This window comes from Arachis ipaensis, chromosome B02, assembly GCF_000816755.2.
Source record: "Arachis ipaensis cultivar K30076 chromosome B02, Araip1.1, whole genome shotgun sequence".
NCBI classification, from domain to species: Eukaryota; Viridiplantae; Streptophyta; class Magnoliopsida; order Fabales; family Fabaceae; genus Arachis; species Arachis ipaensis.
The window spans coordinates 53549658-53568828 of record NC_029786.2 but is presented as its reverse complement, the minus strand read 5'-3'; the positions used below and the strand labels follow the sequence as shown (position 1 = coordinate 53568828).

Below are 19171 nucleotides of genomic sequence, written 5' to 3'. Positions count from 1 at the left end.
AAAGGATTTTTCAAAAATTGCAAAACCTCTGAGCAATCTGCTAGCTACTGACACGCCATTTGTGTTTGACACAGAGTGTCTACAGGCGTTTAAAACTCTGAAAGCTAAGCTGGTCACAACACCAGTTATTTCTGTACCAGACTGGACATTACCATTCGAACTAATGTGTGATGCCAGTGACCATGCCATTGGTGCAATATTGGGGCAGAGGCATGACAAGCTTCTTAATGTCATTTATTATGCTAGCCGCATTTTAAATGATGCCCAGAAAAATTACACAACCACAGAAAAAGAATTGCTTGCAGTGGTTTATGCCATTGACAAGTTTAGATCATACTTAGTAGGATCAAAAGTGATTGTGTATACTAACCATGCTGCTCTTAAATATCTACTCACAAAGCAGGATTCAAAACCTAGGCTCATAAGATGGGTGTTGCTTCTGCAAGAGTTTGATATAGAAATAAGAGACAGAAAAGGGACAGAGAACCAAGTGGCTGATCATCTGTCCTGGATAGAGCCAGTAGAAGGGACGTCTTTCCCCTCTATTGAGATTTCTGAAACCTTTTCGGATGAGCAAGTGTTTGCCATCCAGGAAACACCATGGTTTGCAGACATTGCAAACTATAAAGCTGCAAGATTCATACTCAAGGAGTACAGCAAGCAACAAAAGAAAAAATTAATTACTAATGCAAAGTACTACCTGTGGGATGAACCATATCTCTTTAAGAGATGTGCAGACGGAATAATCCGTAGGTGTGTGCCTAGAGAAGAAGCACAGAAGATCCTATGGCATTGTCATGGATCACAATATGGAGGACATTTCAGAGGTGAGCGAACAGCCACAAAAGTCCTCCAATATGGCTTCTACTGGCCCACTCTCTATAAAGACTCCCGAGAGTTTGTGCGTAACTGTGACAGCTGCCAGAGAGCTGGTAATCTGCCTCACAGTTACGCCATGCATCAGCAAGGAATCTTAGAGATTGAGTTGTTTGACGTATGGGGTATTGACTTCAAGGGGCCTTTCTCACCATCATACTCAAACACTTATATTCTGGTGGCAGTCGACTATGTATCCAAATGGGTAGAGGCCATTGCCACACCCACTAATGATACTAAGATAGTGCTGAAGTTCCTCCAGAAATATATCTTCAGCAGGTTTGGTGTCCCTAGAGAACTAATTAGTGATGGGGGCACTCACTTCTGCAACAAACAGCTTTACTCTGCTATGGTTCAGTATGGAATTAGTCACAAGGTGGCAACTCCGTATCATCCATAGACAAATGGGCAAGCTGAAGTCTCTAATAGAAAAATAAAAAGAATCCTGGAACGGACTGTAAGTACCCGTAGAAAGGATTGGGCGAGAAGCTGGATGATGCTCTGTGGGCTTACAAAACAGCATTCAAGACTCCTATAGGGACCTCTCCATACCAGCTTGTGTATGGTAAGGCCTGTCATCTGCCCATGGAACTGGAGCATAAGGCCTACTGGGCAACCAGATTCCTAAACTTTGATGCCAAATTAACTGGAGAAAAAAGATTGCTCCAGCTGAATAAGCTAGAGGAATTCAGACTTACTACTTTCGAAAATGCCAAGCTTTACAAAGAGAAAGCAAAAAGATGGCATGACAGAAAGCTGTCATCTAGAGTCTTTGAACCAGGACAGAAAGTTCTGTTGTTTAACTCTAGGCTCAGGCTATTCCCCGGAAAACTGAAATCCCGGTGGAGGGGACTATATGTGATTACAAGTGTGACACCATATGGCTGTGTGGAGCTTCAAGACATTGATTCTGATAAGAAGTTCATTGTTAATGGATAGAGAATCAAGCATTATCTTGAGGGTAATATTGAGCAAGAGTGCTCAAGGCTGAGACTAGATTAAAAGCTCAGCAAGGTCCAGCTAAAGACAATAAAGAAGCGCTTATTGGGAGGCAACCCAATTTTAACTTATCTATGTTAATTTTCTGTTTTCCATTTTTATTTTATGTTTTCTTTAGGATTATGATCATGTGGAGTCACAGAAATCAAAGCAAATTCAAAAATAGCATTAAAAATACCTCACCCTGGAGGAAGAGCTTACTGGCGTTTAAACGCCAGTAAGAAGCATCAGACTGGCGTTTAACGCCAGAAAGAAGCATCAAGCTGGCGTTAAACGCCAGAAACAAGCTACAGTCTGGTGTTTAACACCAGAAACAAGCACCAACTTGGCATTCAACGCCAAGAAAGAGAGAAAAGCTGGCGTTTAATGCCAGAAACAAGCAGCAGTCTGACGTTAAACGCCAGGATTGCACACTAAGGGCGTTGTTGCACGCCTCAATGGAGCAGGGAAGATAAGTTCTTGACCCCTCAGGATCTGTGGACCCCACAGGATCCCCACTTACCTCACCATTTAAATTCAAACTATTAACCTCCCAGACCCATCCATTCACACACCTCTATCTCCTCTACTTCTCCCTCTATTCCCTTCTTTCTTCTTTTGCTCGAGGACGAGCAAACCTTTAAGTTTGATGTGGAAAAAAGCATTGCTTTTTGTTTTTCCATAACCATTTATGGCACCTAAGGCCGGAGAAATCTCTAGAAAGAGGAAAAAGAAGGCTGTTGCCTCCACCCCCGAGTCATGAGAGATGGAGAAGTTCATCTCAAGGGTCTATAGTTCAGTGGTAGAGCATTTGACTACAGATCAAAGAGACATAGAGGAGCTCAAGAGCACCATTGGTTTTTCAAGAGGAAGAAGACGCCACCCTTATTAAGGTGGACCCGCTCCTTAATCTCCTTGTCTATTTATTTTTCTGTTTTTTGATTTATATGCTTTATGTTTTATCTATGTTTGTGTCTTTATTACATGATCATTAGTGTCTAGTGTCTATGTCTTAAAGATATGAATGTCCTATGAATCCATCACCTTTCCTAAATAAAAAATGTTTTTTGAAAAAGAAAAAGAAGTACATGAATTTCGAATTTTAAAACAGTTTAATTATTTTGATGTGGTGGCAATACTTTTTGTTTTCTGAATGAATGCTTGAACAGTGCATATGTCTTTTGATATTGTTGTTTATGAATGTTAAATATGTTGGCTCTTGAAAGAATGATGAAAAGGAGAAATGTTATTGATAATCTGAAAAATCATAAAATTGATTCTTGAAGCAAGAAAAAGTAGTGAATACAAAAGCTTGCGGAAAAAAAAAGAAAAGAAAAATGGCGAAAAAAAAAGAGAAAGAAAAAGAAAAAGCAAGCAGAAAAAGCCAAAAACTCTTTAAACCAAAAGGCAAGAGCAAAATGCCAATAGCCCTTAAAACCAAAAGGCAAGGGTAATAAAAAGGATCCAAGGCTTTGAGCATCAGTGGATAGGAGGGCCTAAAAGAATAAAATCCTGGCCTAAGCAGCTAAACCAAGCTATTCCTAACCATGTGCTTGTGGCGTGAAGGTGTCAAGTGAAAACTTGAGACTGAGCGGTTAAAGTCAAGGTCCAAAGCAAAAAGAGAGTGTGCTTAAGAACCCTGGACACCTCTAATTGGGGACTTTAGCAAAACTGAGTCACAATCTGAAAAGGCTCATCACCCAGTTATGTGTCTGTGGCATTTATGTATCCGGTGGTAATACTGGAAAACAAAGTGCTTAGGGCCACGGCCAAGACTCATAAAGTAGCTGTGTTCAAGAATCAACATACTGAACTAGGAGAATCAATAACACTATCTGAATTCTGAGTTCCTATAGATGCCAATCATTCTGAACTTCAAAGGATAAAGTGAGATGCCAAAACTATTCAGAAGCAAAAAGCTAATACCCCCCTCATCTAATTAAGACCGATCTTCATAGATGTTTTTGGAATTCATTGTGTATTCTCTTTTTTTTATCCTACTTTCTTTTTAGTTGCTTGGGGACAAGCAACAATTTAAGTTTGGTGTTGTGATGAGCGGATAATTTATACGCTTTTTGGCATTATTTTTACATAGTTTTTAGTATGATTTGATTAGTTTTTAGTATATTTTTATTAGTTTTTAAATGAAAATCACATTTCTGGACTTTACTATGAGTTTGTGTGTCTTTCTGTGATTTCAGGTATTTTCTGGCTAAAATTGAGGGACCTGAGCAAAAATCTGATTCAGAGTCTGAAAAAGGACTGCAGATGCTGTTGGATTCTGACCTCCCTACACTCAAAGTGGATTTTCTAGAGCTTCAGAAGTCCAAATGGTGCACTCTCAATTGCGTTGGAAAGTATACATCTAGGGCTTTCCAGTAATATATAATAGTTTATACTTTGCTCGAGGATAGACGACGTAAACTGGCGTTCAACGCCAGTTCCATTTACAAGTTGGAGTTAAACGCCAGAAATAGGTTACAACCTGGCGTTTAACTCTAGAAACAGCCTAGACACGTGTAAAGCTTAAGTCCAGCCCCAGCACACACCAAGTGGGCCCCAGAAGTGGATTTCTGCACTATCTATCTCAGTTTACTCATTTTCTGTAAACCTAGGTTACTAGTTTAGTATTTAAACAACTTTTAGAGATTTATTTTGGACCTCATGATATTTTAGATCCGAACTTTGTACTCTTTGATGGCATGAGTCTCTAAACTCCATTGGTGGGGGTGAGGAGCTCTGCTGTGTCTCGATGACTTAATGCAATTATTTTTGTTTTCTATTCAAACACGCTTGTTTCTATCTTAGATGTTCATTCGCACTTCAATATGATGGATGTGATGACCCGTGACATTCATCACCATTCTCAACCTATGAACGCGTGACTGACAACCACCTCTGTTCTACCTTCGATTGAATGAGTATCTCTTGGATTCCTTAATCAGAATCTTCGTGGTATAAGCTGGAATCCATTGGCAACATTCTTGAGAATCCGGAAAGTCTAAACCTTGTCTGTGGTATTCCGAGTAGGATTCAGGGATTGAATGACTGTGACGAGCTTCAAACTCACAAGGGTTGGGCGTAGTGACAGACACAAAAGGATCAATAGATCCTATTCCAGCATAAGTGAGAACCGACAGATGATTAGCCATACGGTGACAGCGCACCTGGACCATTTTCATTGAGAGGACGGATGGTAGCCATTGACAACGGTGATCCACCAACACACAGCTTGCCATAGGAGGAACCTTGCGTGCGTGAAGAAGAAGACAGGGGGAAAGTAGACATTCAGAAGACAAAGCATCTCCAAAACTCCAACATATTCTCCATTACTGCATAACAAGTATTTATTTCATGCTCTTTTATTTTTCGCAATTCAGACTGATAATTATAATTAATCTCCTGACTAAAATTTACAAGATAACCGTAGATTGCTTCAAGCCAACAATCTCCGTAGGATCGACCCTTACTCACGTAATGTATTACTTGGACGACCCAGTGCACTTGCTGGTTAGTGGTACGGAGTTGTGAAAAGTGTGAATCACAATTTCGTGCACCAGTTAGGCTAGGATTTGTGAATCCAAATTGATTACTTTCACTTGACTTTCCTTAATACTAGAGGTTGACTAAGTGAAGCAATAACTAATTGAGATTACAATTGATAGAAATAATGATGATAGGAAGTCTAATTCTCACTTCTAGCCAAGGCCTTTATATAGTTTGATTTTCATTTCACATTATTAGCTTGTTCTTTTATTATATGAAACTCCAAACACCAATGCACTTTCTAATCAATAATGTACATCTTGGAGCACTCCTAGAGAGAATGACTCGGGAGTCATACTCTCGGTTATTGATTTTAGATTGTTTGATGAGGAATTGTGTGTCGGTTTACACTATACTACGATTGGATTCATTGATAAATTCTACACTGGCATAAAATCATTCATCAAAATGGCACCGTTTCTGGGGAGTTCACATGAGTGCCATGTTGTTTATTAGTGTAGATATATGAATATGTACATACTTGCATTTTGTTTGATTGTTTGTGTTAGTTTGCATTTTGCTTGAATATTGTTATGAGTTCACCATATCTCCCTTTGAATGACGTGTTTCCTACCTGATCCGAGCTTAGCTAGATTTGATCCGGAAATAGAAAGAACCTTACTTCATCTTAGACAAGATCGGAGACGGTTAGCCTTTTGAGGCGGTGAAAAGGTCCCTACCAATTCACCTACCATATCCGAGGTTGATTCTGAATCATCATTCGAAAAAGGCACAGTTTATTCTTCCATAGATACTACTAATAACTCTTCTATTGATCTAGGTACGGATACCATGGCCGCCCCAAGGCGAGTCACTCTCAAGGAAGCCGGTGCTCCGGATTTTGTCCTTCAACCTACTCACATCCGTCATCCGGACTTGAATACTAATTTTGAGCTCCAAACCGCTCTAATCAATCTTCTTCCCAAGTATCAAGGACTTTCCGCATAAGATCCTATTAGACACCTTAAAGACTTCCAAGGTGTATGCTCTACTACTAGGCGGGAAGGCTCTAGTGAAGTTGCAGTTTGGTTGTATGCTTTTCCTTTATCTCTTGAAGGGAGAGCTAAGGAGTGGTTCTACTCTTTGCCAAGTGAGATTGTTGGTGATTGGGACTTGCTTAGAAGAGAGTTCTTAGACAAATTCTTTCCTGCGGCAATGACAGATAAGTTGCGGAAAGAAATCTCATGCATCTTCCAAGGCGAATTGGAAACCATATGTGAATATTGGGAGCGGTTCCGAAAGCTTCTTGACTCATGCCCCAACCATATGATTGACACTCTTGTGTTAATAAGCTATTTTTGTCAAGGGATGAAACCACAAGATAAGATCCTCCTAGATGCTTCAAGCAATGGTTCTTTGACAAAATATAGAATGGCGGAGGAGGCTTGGCAATTGATCTCCGACTTGGCCGAATCCACCTTGCATGCTAGACAAAGAAGCAATCACCCTAGAGCTGTTAATGAAGTCTCTTCTAGTGGTGAGACCGCCACCCTTACCAAAACCTTGTGTGAGATGACAAGTCTTCTAAAGCAAGTCCAAGTGAATCAACAACAACCTCCATTCCATCAACAACCTCCACCACCTCCTCAACACCAACAAAGCCAGCAATTGGTCCCCCAAAGAGTATGCGGTATTTGCTCATGCTACTCCCACTACACGGATGAATGTCCAAGTTTCCAAGAAGATAACACTCTAGCGGCTACTCATAACTTCTATGACCGTCCCTTCTATGATCGGCCTAATCAAGAATACCATTCACAAGGGGGCAATTTCAACCAAGGGTACCCTGATCGCGCGAAGATATCGTTGTCGGTCTAGATTTTCTTCCTAAAGAAAGGAATTACTTCGTTGTAAGCATAGCTCCAAACCAACAAACAACTCTCACATCAAATTAAAATATGATTTTGTCACAAGTACAAACCCCAAATAAGAAATAACCGAAGTATTTAGACTCCGGGTTGTCTCACAAGGAATTGTAATGAAGTGTTCAATTATTGGCTATGAAGATGCAAGAGAGTTTGATTTGATAAGAGGACAAGAAATAAATGGCAAGAAAAGTAATTCAAACAAGCAATTAAAGAAAGCAATTAATAAAGAGAGACATTCATGGCAAGGATTGAGATCATAGGCTTTCCATCCTAGTCATTAATCATAACAATACTTAACAAGAATTTATCTTATTTCGTTATCTCCAACATTGGAAGAAGGTGTAAGTTATCTTCCATGAGAGAAAGTCAAACAAGACTAGTTAACATCAAGTTAAATGTCCTAATCAACATGACGATTGGACTTTTGCTAGTAGAGAAATTCACAAATATAATCACGTTGTAAGTATAGTTTCTAAACTAACAAGAATCCTTTCGTAAAAAAGTTTTATTTGTCACTAAAGCAAACCCAATAAAATTAATAACCGAAGTATTTAAACCTCGGGTCGTCTCTCAATGAATTGCAGGGAGGTGTGTTATTATTGGTTATGGGTTTTCCGAGAATTTTTAGAGTTGGGTAATAGAAAAATAAATAATTATAAATTAAGGTAGTGAAAATTAACAAAGAGGTTTTATGTAATTAAATTAAATTAAAAAGCCTTGATCCGGAGAAGATTAATTGGAAGTTCTATCCCTGTTGGATTTTCCAAGTGTAATGGTAATTGGTTGTTGTTCCACTTAGTTATCCTTTACTAAATAAAGGAAAATCAAGTTGGGAGCCAACTTCTATTTACAAGTCCTAATCCTCACCCTTGTGTTTGGATTAGCGTTAGTGGCCAGAGAGCCAATCATAATTAACTCTTGAGTCTTCCAACTCAAGAGTCTCCAAATATTAATCAACTCCAAAATCAAGTTGGGAACCTACTCCATTGACATGGATGGCAATTTCTCATAATAAATGACTAAATAAATACTTGAAGATAATCAAACAAATAATGCGGTAAATAGAAAAACACTCTTTGCATTAATAATGTCATAAAAGCTTTTCAATTGTAACTCTGAATAAGGATTAAAGATATAAAAGAGTAAGGAAATAGGATAAAAACTAAAATAAGATAAATGGAAATTAAAGGAGCAAGGAAATAGGAAACAAACTAGAATAATAAAGTTTTCAATGGAGGTAGTAATATCCAACTCAACAGCATAAAAGTAGGAATCCTAAATCCTAGAGAGAGGAGAGAGCCTCTCTCTCTAAAAGCTACATCTAAAAACCTAAAATTATGTATATAAAAGTTGTATGAGATATTCAATGATGAATGGATGCATTCTCCTACTTTATAGCCTCTAATCTGTATTTTTTGGGCCGAGAACTGGGTCAGAAACAGCCCAGAATTCGCTAGTTGCGAATTCAAACACGCTGATTTTTGCAGATGCGATGTGTCCGCGTGATGCACGCGTTCACGTCACTTATCCTTATGGAAACTATGAAAAATTATATATCATTTTAAAGCCCCGGATGTTAGCTTTCCAACGCAACTTGAACCGCGTCATTTTGACCTCTATATCTCAAGTTATGACCGTTTAAGTGTGAACAGGTCAGGTTGGACAGCTTAATAATATCTTCAACTTCTTGTATTCCTTCCATTTTTGCATGCTTCCTTCCCATCCTCTAAGCCATTCTTGCCCTGTAAACTTTGAAATCACTCAACGCACATATCACGGCATCTAATGGTAATAAGAGAGGATTAATGTTAGCAAATATAAGGCCAAAGAAGCATGTTTTCAATCATAGCACAAAATCAGGAAGGAGAATGTAAAGCCATGCATTTTGTATGAACAAGTGTATGAAAGATTGATAAAATCCACTCAATTGAGCACAAAAGAAACCGTAAAATAGTGGTTTATCACAACTCACTAATTGAATTAGCAAAAGATTAGAGTCAATGAGAATGATATCAACTAACAACTCTAGATCACCAATCTAAATTGGGTATTAATGACTCAAGATTGCCTAATTACTCTTCCCAAGTCAAGAATGCTCAAAATCTACTCTAACATCCTTCCAAGCATTTTATCAAACACTTGGAAGGCATACAAGGAAAGTATGGTAAATGTGCAAGAAATAGTAAAATCCAACAACTATCAATTGCAAGGAAAGTAAATCACAATTCAAATCAACAATTAAAAGAGCATCAAACATTAATTTTCATTAAATGTAAACCAAATCCAACATGAGTATTCATAAACATGAAAGAAGCATAAAATTAAAATTAACACTACAATCTAAGATAATGAAAGTGTAGAAGCAAGAAATCATAAAGGAAATAAGATGAAAAGATGAGATTGGACCTAGATCTAGGAGAGATTATCCTAACCTAATTCTAGAGAGAAGATGAAGCTTCTCTCTCTAGAAACTAACCTACATGATGCTATACTATCAAACAATTGCTCCCCCCTTTGCTTGGACTTCAATTCTGCATGAAATACACTCAGAAACAAGTTGGATTTGGGCCTAGGCAGCTCAGAAATCGTCCCCAGCATTTTGTCTTTAAGTGGGTCACGTGCTGGTATCGGTGCGTACGCGCCATGTATGCGTGCGCGTCGATTGGCTATTCCCTCACCCGCGTGTACGCGGCATGTACGTGTGCGCGTCCTTATGCGAAATCACTTCGGCACGTGCGCACCTTGTACGCGTGCGCGCCCATCGATGCATTTCCAATTCTTGTTTCATCATGCATTCTCCTCTTTGTATGCTTTTCTCCTCAATTCTTCCATCCAATACTTGCCTTATGAACCTGAAATCACTTAACAAACATATCAAGTCATCGAATGGAATTAAAGTGAATTAAAATCACCAATTTAAGGGCCTAAAAAACATGTTTTCACACTTAAGTACAATTCAAGGGAGAATTACAAAACCATGCTATTTCATTGAATAAATATGGAAAATGGTGATAAAATCCCCTAAAATAAGCCAAGATAAACTACAAAATCGGAGTTTATCAAATCTCCCCACACTTAAACTAAGCATGTCCTCATGCTAAAATCAAGGAAGAAGCAAGGAGGTATCAACATTTATTCGATGCAAACTAACTACATGCAACCTATCTACATGAATGCAACTACTTGGTCAAAATAAGTCAACTTCCAAGAATACATATATAAGTATAAGGGCTAAAGTCATGGCAGTCAAATCAAACCCACAATTGAATTGAATTATTAAAAGACTTTACAAACTTGCAAGAAAAGATGATCATGTGTGGAAACATGTAATTGAACGATCGAACCCTCACCGGATGTGTATCCGCTCTAGTCACTCAAGTGTATGGGGTTGATTCACTCAATTTTCCCCTAATTATGCTTTCCAAGATTTGTTTTTCATCTAACAATCAACAATTACTTTATGCACGCATACATTCATCATGAGGACTTGTTCATAGGTTGTAATGGGGCTAGGGTCAAGGTAGGATGCATATGGTCAAGTGAGCTTGAAATTTGAATCTTTGATTAATTTAAACTTCCCACCTAACCTATGACAACCTATACAATTCTAAACAAACCTAGCTATCCATTCTTCACCTTTTCAAACACTCATGCATTCCCTTTTGATCACCACACAAATGCATTGATTATTTTTGAACTTCAGTTTGGGGCACTTTGTCCCCCTTTTTATTGCTTTTCTTTTTCTTTCTTTTCTATATATTTTCTTTTTCTTCTTATATGTATATATATAAAATTTTTTTTTCATTTTTTTGTTTTCTTTCTTTTCAAACTAAAATGTATACAAGTACATCAATGCCTATGGCTTACACATGATTAATACATGAGTATGTTCCCAATTCCCAAGATTCTCAACACAAATACAAAAACACACTTTTATCTCTACCCAATGTTCCCAACACTCCCAAAATCAAATGGTAAACACTCTCACTAGCCTAAGCTAATCAAAGATCCAAATTAAGGGATATTTATTGTTTTTTACTTAGGCTTGTAATGTGATACAATTAAGAACAAATGGGTTAAGCATAGGCTCAAACATGGCTAACAATAGAAGATAAAAGGTAGGTTATTTGAGTAAGTGAGCTATTTGAAACAATGGCCTCAATCATGTAATTGCATATATACATAGAATAATGGACATATAGAATTAAACAAATCAAAGATTACAATTATAGAGAGAGAATGATGCACAGAAGAATGAAAATAAGTGGCTATATGATGTAGCCACACAATTAGGCTTAAATCTCACATGCTTGTGTTCTTAGCTCAAAAATATAATCCACAATTGTATAATTCAAGCAAGTTCTAAAAAAAAAATTTCAATCAATTGGGGGTGCCTATAGATAAAATCCTTGGAAAATATCATGGTTTTGACTAAGCTTAATATATACATATGCAATGCAACCAAAAATCCTAAAAGACCTAAAAATGAAATACAAAAGTGTTGGGATTAGAATCTTGTCACCCAAAAATGCCGAGCAGTCGGACGACCTCCCCACACTTAAAAGTTTGCACCGTCCTCGATGCATCCAAAGATGAGCAAGGGGTACGGCGACTTTCTTAGTTGCTACCTTCAGTTGGTAGGTCAACCGATGCTGCGTGTTCTTCTCCCGTTTTTGTTTTTTGCTTATGGTGCATCGATCATGAAAAACAAAATAAACACCGTAAGATGAGAAAATACAAAAGCAAGGAAGCGTGAATTGTTGGAATGAGGTAAGAACCACTAGAATGGGGTGAGTGAATTATTGTGACATTGACGAAAAATAAGTGTGTGGGTTATAAAATTGCGTATGGTTTAGAACACACACACTAGTATTTAGAAACCATGTCACAATTATACAAAAGAAGACACACATTTCACTCATTCTAGTGTGCTCGAAATACTTCAAAAGACTTGTAGGTTAAGTCAACCAAACAAGTAGTGAAGATGCATGAAAGCATTCAAGCAATTAATCAAGCAATTGTGAAATCGGATAGTGCATGGACATTGATTGATGTGTAGGTAGACTTAATGAACAAAATGGTATATAAAACTCACACAACAATCAATGACACATATTGAAGTTGTTGCAACACCTAAGTGACATAGAGGTGAAACACATGGATGCTATGGAACTTAGGAGAAAGAAGATAGAAGTGGAAATCAATCACAGCAAGCATGGCCCACAAAGCTTTACAAAGCTCAAAAATATGTCACTAGGTGAGCTTTCGATCCAATTTCACAATTCTACAATCTCAATGCATGAAATAAGTGATGTGAATAAGGGTAAACCATAAACAAGCATCACCTAAAAAAATATTGCAATGATAATATACAATTGCCTAACAATAGATGATGAATGCATGGTGGCCAAAACATGCAATTCAAAGAGTTAAGATGCATGAAGGTAACGTAACATGTACTTGGTATTCACAAATGTTCAACATGAAAATTCAAAACCAAGTAATAAATTGCAACCTCAACAAAGAAATCCAACAATGACAATAACAACAATGATGTTAAACTAACATCCTATTAGTAATAAGCAACAGTAAACAGTAAACAAGATTAGTAATCCAACACTTATAATGGAAAACAAAAATTAAACTAACTAACTAACTAAAAGAAATGGTGTTACATGATTCTTGGTAGTGTTGGATGATGTTTGAAGGGTGGAAAGAGAAGAGAAGAAGGAAAAGAATGGAAAGAAGAGAAGAAAAGAAGGTGAGTGAAACAGGGCAATCCATGCGTGCGCGTCATGTGCGCGTAAACGTAGATTGATGAAATGGAAGCGATGCGTACGCACGGCTGATGCGTACGCATGCATGGCAAAGCAGAGATTCGACGTGGACGCGCAAGGTACGCGTGCGCATTCCTTGGGCACAAAGTTGGCACACTTCAGGCACAACTCTCGGGTGAATGTATGGGAAGTGGAAAAATCAATCCACGCGTACGCGTACATGACGCGTGCACGTGGATGGTCGAAATGGCTTGATTCATGCGTACGCGTGAAGCACGCGTGCGCATGGATGGTGTTCTATTTTTCAAAATTTTTCTATGTTTTTGCACCAAACCAAGCAATTCCCAACCTCCAAACAACTACTGAAACATCACAAAACCTTATTCAACCTACTAGACTCCCAATTAAACTCAACTAATCAAACAAAACATGAAATTAAACCTATTTTACTAATATGTACAAAAGAGAAAAAATGAAAAGATGTTACCATGGTGGGGTGTCTCCCACCTAGCACTTTTGTTTATTGTCCTTAAGTTGGACTTACGGGGAGCTATCCATCAAGGTGGCTTGTGCTTGAATCCATCCTTGAACATCCACCAATGCTTGGACTTCCATTGTGCTTCATCATTCAAGGTTAATAATTCCAAGCTTTGATGGAGTTCTTCACAAACCATAGGCTCCCAAATTTGATTCTCCTTGTGCGATTCGGGATCCCACACTTTGTTTTGACACCCATCTCCAAATTGATCATCATGATTCCAATTGGGTGGAATGACCTTAGAATTTTCAATTAAGCATCCAAACATTCTCCTAGACCCATGCAATTTGGTTCTACACCAACCATTGCTATTCAACTTCGAGCATGCAACCATCATGAACTTAGAGTGATGTGTCCAACCACTACACAACTCTCTCCTAATCTTAACTCCACAAAGAGCTCTAAGTTGACCATCATTTTCAATCAAACCATATTCAAGAGCTCTAAGTTGACCATCATTTTCAATCAAACCATATTCAAGTGGGAAAGTAAAGATTAGAGATAAGAATTTTACCCACTTGAATGTTGTGTAGGTGATGACAAGTCATCTTATGCTAATTTTTCAAGCATATTTCACTTGTTTCATTAGGCTTTATGCACTTTCTTGCATTGTAAGTAAGTAGTTTGGAGTGGAATTACATGGTTTTGTTGAATCAATCAACCACCCTTTAATTAATACTAAATCATGAGGTTTAAGCTAAATTTAATTAGTTTTTGAATGATTTATAAACCTTGTGAATTTGGTGATACTTTGATTAGTTGTTTTGATTACTTGTAGGAGAAGAAAAGAAGGAAACAATAAAGCGTAGCCTAAAAAGCGTGGCATAATGAAAGAGGAAAGCCACATCGCTCTCTCCAACAGCTCAATGCTCTCCAAAGGAGCACAATAATGAACCAAGGAAGCAAAGGCTTGGATGCTGCGCTCCCCTTGAGAGCTGAGCACTATAATGAACCAAGGAAGAAAGGGGAAAAGCATAATGCTCCGCTCTTGCCAAGAGCATTATCGGGCTCCAATAGGGAGCATTAGGAATAGAGCGCTCTCTCTTTTAAATTTTCCTTTTGAATTGAGATTGGAAAGGAGATGTGAGTTTTCCTTCTGATTGTTCTTGCTTCGGCACTTTTACTTTCTATTTTGAATTTTGGATTGAGATTGAAGAAATTCTGTTTCAATTCTTGATCTAAAATTCATCTTGTTCTTCTTTTGCATAATTCTGAAAATCAAGGAATTGAATCCAACTTTCACTTGCTGCTTCACTTACATCTCTTCTGCAATTTATTTTCTATTTGATCAAGAGAGAATTGAGATCCAGATCTGCTTCTTGAGCTCATTGCTTTTCTTGGATCTTCAATTTCTCTTTTAGATTTTACAATTGAGATAAGTTTCTTCCTGTTTTGTTCTTCAAGCAATTTTACCTTGCTGTTTAGATATTTTGAAGATTCACTTCATCTTACATTTCTCTGCTTGATTGCACTTTACATTTTCTTGTTGAAGTTTTAATTCCCAACACCCAATTCCTTTTACTTTTCATGCAATTTAATTATTCTGCAATTGTTCTAAGTGCTGCTTATTGCTTTCCTTTAAATTTTCTGCACCCAATCCCCTTTACATTTGATGCAATTTACATTTCTTGTCATTTAAGATTTTGTCAATTTAGATTTCTTGCTCTTTAAGTTTCAATGCAATTTACTTTCTGCAACTTTAAATTCACTGCTATTTACTTTCTGTTGGCTACATTTCATCAAATTTCACTTCAATGTTAGATTGACTAAACTAATCACCCACTAAAGTTGCTAGATCCATCAATCCCTGTGGGATCTACCTCACTCTAAGTGAGTTTTTTACTACTTGATGCGACCCGGTATACTTGCCGGTGAGTTTTAGGTGTTGGAATTTCGGTTCCAACCCATCAAGTTTTTGGCGCCGTTGCCGGGGATTGATTAGATTGACAATGATTAGGGAAGGTGGTGGTCTAGATCAAGCACTTTTTCTTTTCTGTTTCTTTACTTTTTGACTAACACACTAACTGTTTGAATTTTTGCTTAAGCTAACTAAGACTTCACTTTAGCAACAGAGTGAAGTTTTCCTGGTTTTTCTGGTTTTGTGTGATTTTTATGTTTTGTTTGTATGTCAGGGACAAGGAGAGCTATACCTACCTTCTGTGAACAAGACGAAAGTACCCTCAGGAGATTAAGAAGAGAAGCAAGAAGGAAAAATGTTGTTGGAGAGGAAGAATCAGAGGAAGAGTTCCAGGAAATGGAGGAACACTCAACAAACCCAACAAATCCACCAGTAGGAGCAGCCAACAACAACAACCATCCACCACAGAGAAGAGTTTTGGCTTCCTATACATTTGCAAATCCTAGACATTGTGGGAGTAGCATTCTTACCCTAAATGTTAATGCAAACAACTTTGAACTGATGCCACAGCTCATCACCTTGGTTCAAAACAACTGCTCCTATGGAGGAGGACCACTTGAAGATCCAAACCAACACTTATCCACTTTTCTGAGGATTTGTGATACTGTCAAAATCAATGGTGTACATCCTGACATTTACAAGCTGATGTTATTTCCATTTTCCCTCAGAGACAAAGCTACTCAATGGTTGGAATCCTTTCCAAGAGATAGCATCAACAATTGAGAAGATCTAGTGAGCAAGTTCCTTGCCAAATTTTACCCACCTCAGAGGATTATTAGGTTGAAGACTGAAGTACAAACATTCACACAGATGGATACTGAACCTCTCTATGAGGTATGGGAGAGATACAAGGCTCTAATTAAGAAGCTCCCTCCTGAAATGTTCAATGAATAGGACATATTGCAGAATTTTTATGAAGGCTTGACATTGAAAGCTCAGGAGGCACTAGATCACTCAGCAAGGGCTTTTTACAATTGATGAAAACTGCAGAGGAGGCCCAAAATCTCATTGATATGATGGCTAACAACCAATATTTCTTTGCTCACCAAAGGCAACGCCAACCATCACAAAGGAAGGGAGTGATGGAGTTGGAAGGAGTGGACTCAATCCTAGCTCAAAACAAAATGATGCAGCAGCAAATTTAGCAACAATTTGAGCAAATGGCCAAGAGGATTGATAGCTTCCAAGTTGCAACAGTAAACACAAGCCAGCCATCAACCACATGGGGGCAAGGTGAAGAAGCTTGTAAAGATCAACAGCAGGAACAAGTGAATTACATGCACAATCAAGGCTCTGGACACAATGAGGTCTATGATGACACTTACAACCCCTCCTGGAAGAACCACCCCAACCTCAAATGGGGAGACAATCACACTCAGACTCAACAGCCATGGCAAAGGAATTCAAACCAAAACAGTTGGAAAAAATACAAACCACAACAACCAGCAGAATAACAACTAAAATACATACAGAAAACCCCAAAACACTTACCCCAACTCTAACCATTATTGAAAGAGCAGAGGATTGATGGTTTAGAGGTTATAAAAACTCTCGTTGTGAGTATAGTTACTAAACCAAGCAATCAACCTTTCTTACAAACGTGTTGGTTGTCACAAGTAACAAACCCCTTTAAAAATTGTTAACCGAGTATTCAAACCTCGGGTCGTCTTCTCAAGGAACTGCGAGGAAGTGTGTTCTTATTGTTGGTTATAAGGGTCGTAATCGGGGTTTAGAAGGTGAAAAGCAAGTAATTTAAATGACGAGTGAATTAGATGGCAAGTAAAAATAAATAATAACTGTAAAATAACTTTTGGCAAGATAAGGGAAATTAGAAGTCCAACTTAGTTACCCTTCTCAACAATAATGAAAGTTGTATCTTAATTCCACTTGGTCAACCTTTATCGGAGCAAAGGAAAGTCAAGGGACTAATTAAATTGACCTTTGAATCCTAATTATTTCCTAAGAAAAGGTTGGGATTATTTAAGTTCAACTTAATTAGTAAGATAACGATTATCAATTATGTTGAGTTTAATAACTGTTGAGTTACTGAATTCTTAACCAAAACCAAAAGGGGAAAAAGTGAATTGCTGAAATAATAAAAATGTCCTTAGATGGGAAGCAATGGCAACTTAAATCAAAGAGAATAATCATAAACTGAAAATACCTCAAATTATCATTAATTCAATTAGAAATTTGTAACATGGAATAATTCTTAGATCAATTTGTAATAATAATCAATTCAAATGTTGGAATAAATAAATAGAAGTAAAACTAAAAGAACATTAAACCTGGATCCAGAGTTACTCCCAAAATAGGAAGAAATCCTAAATCCTAAAAGAGAGAGAGAGAAGATCTCCCTCTCAACTAAATCTAAATCATTGAAAGGTAAAAATATGCGAGCTCTGCTTTGAATGGAAGCATTCCCACACTTTATAACCTCTGGTCTATGCTGTCTGTACTTGGATCTGGGCCAAAAAGGGCTTCAGAATTCGCTGGGGGCGTATTCTATAATTTATGGTGCGTGGCCTCTGTCACGCGTCCGCGTGGGTCACGCGGTCGCGTCATTTGGAGCTTTTCCTTGCCACGCGGTCTCGTCAGTCATGCGACCGCGTCATATGCGTTCTGCTTAAGGTGCGCGGTCACGTCAGTCATGCGGCCGCGTCGCTGCTGATTCGTGCTTAGCACGCGATCGCGTCATCCATGCGATCGCGTGGATACCAGTTTCTTTAAAGCTCCGTTTTGCTTCCTCCTTCCATTCTAGTATGTTTCCTTTTTCCATCCTTTTAAGTCATTCTGCCTTAGAAAATCTGAAACTACTCAACACACTAATCACGGCATCGAATGGAAATAAAGGTAATTAAAATAATTAATTTTTAAAGCTTAGGAAACATGTTTTTCACAACATGACATAATAAGGAAGGGAAAGTAAAACCATGCAATTAATGTGAATAAGTAGGTGAAGAGTTGAATAAATCACTCTAATTAAGCACAAAAGAACTCATGAAAAATGGGTTTATCAACCTTCCCACACTTAAACACTAGCATGTCCTCATGCTAAATCCAAGCTAAATAATTAAGGTTAAAGTGATGGAATGTTATGAAATGCAACCTATGCTAAATGCATCTACCTAATGAGTCATGCAATTCTAATTCATCCACTCATATATAAAGCTTACATGTAGCTAAGTTAATTTACATTCTCAAGGAGTTATGTACATATATATAGCTAACCCTTAAATAATAAAGCACTTTAGCAAATGAGATGGGAAAGAAAACATTATACAAACTTGCAAAACAATTAGTAAATTTTGAGCACAGATATATGTTGATGAGTTATTGAACCCTCACTGGATTTTGTGTTTACTCTCTAGTCACTCAGTGTTTATTGGGTTTATTTACTCTATTTTTCTTTTTATTCTTAATTTCTACAGCTTTGTTTTTTATCTAACCAATCAACAATTATAGAATATAGTCATACCAAAAAGTCATGAGGTCTTAATTAAGGTTGTAATGGGGCCAATGTAAAGGTAAGGATTTTTGTATATGGTTAAGTGAGCTAATAAGCGAATCCCTAATTAGACTAAGATCTCACCTAACATACACATCTAGTAAGATAAAACTTCTTTACCTATTTTCCCATAATTTCCCACTTATTGTTACATGCTCATGT

The 19171-nt window shown here is 37.7% G+C and overlaps 1 protein-coding gene across 1 annotated transcript in view; it reads left to right on the top strand.

Annotated features, from left to right (window-relative positions):
• Positions 6193–19171, top strand: part of LOC107627247 (ribulose bisphosphate carboxylase large chain) — an 18346-nt gene continuing 5367 nt past the window's right edge. The window contains exons 1-2 of the mRNA XM_016330100.2: positions 6193–6229; positions 6458–6929. Of these exons, the coding sequence (XP_016185586.1) occupies positions 6193–6229; positions 6458–6929 (509 nt within the window). The remainder of the gene's footprint in view (positions 6230–6457; positions 6930–19171) is intronic.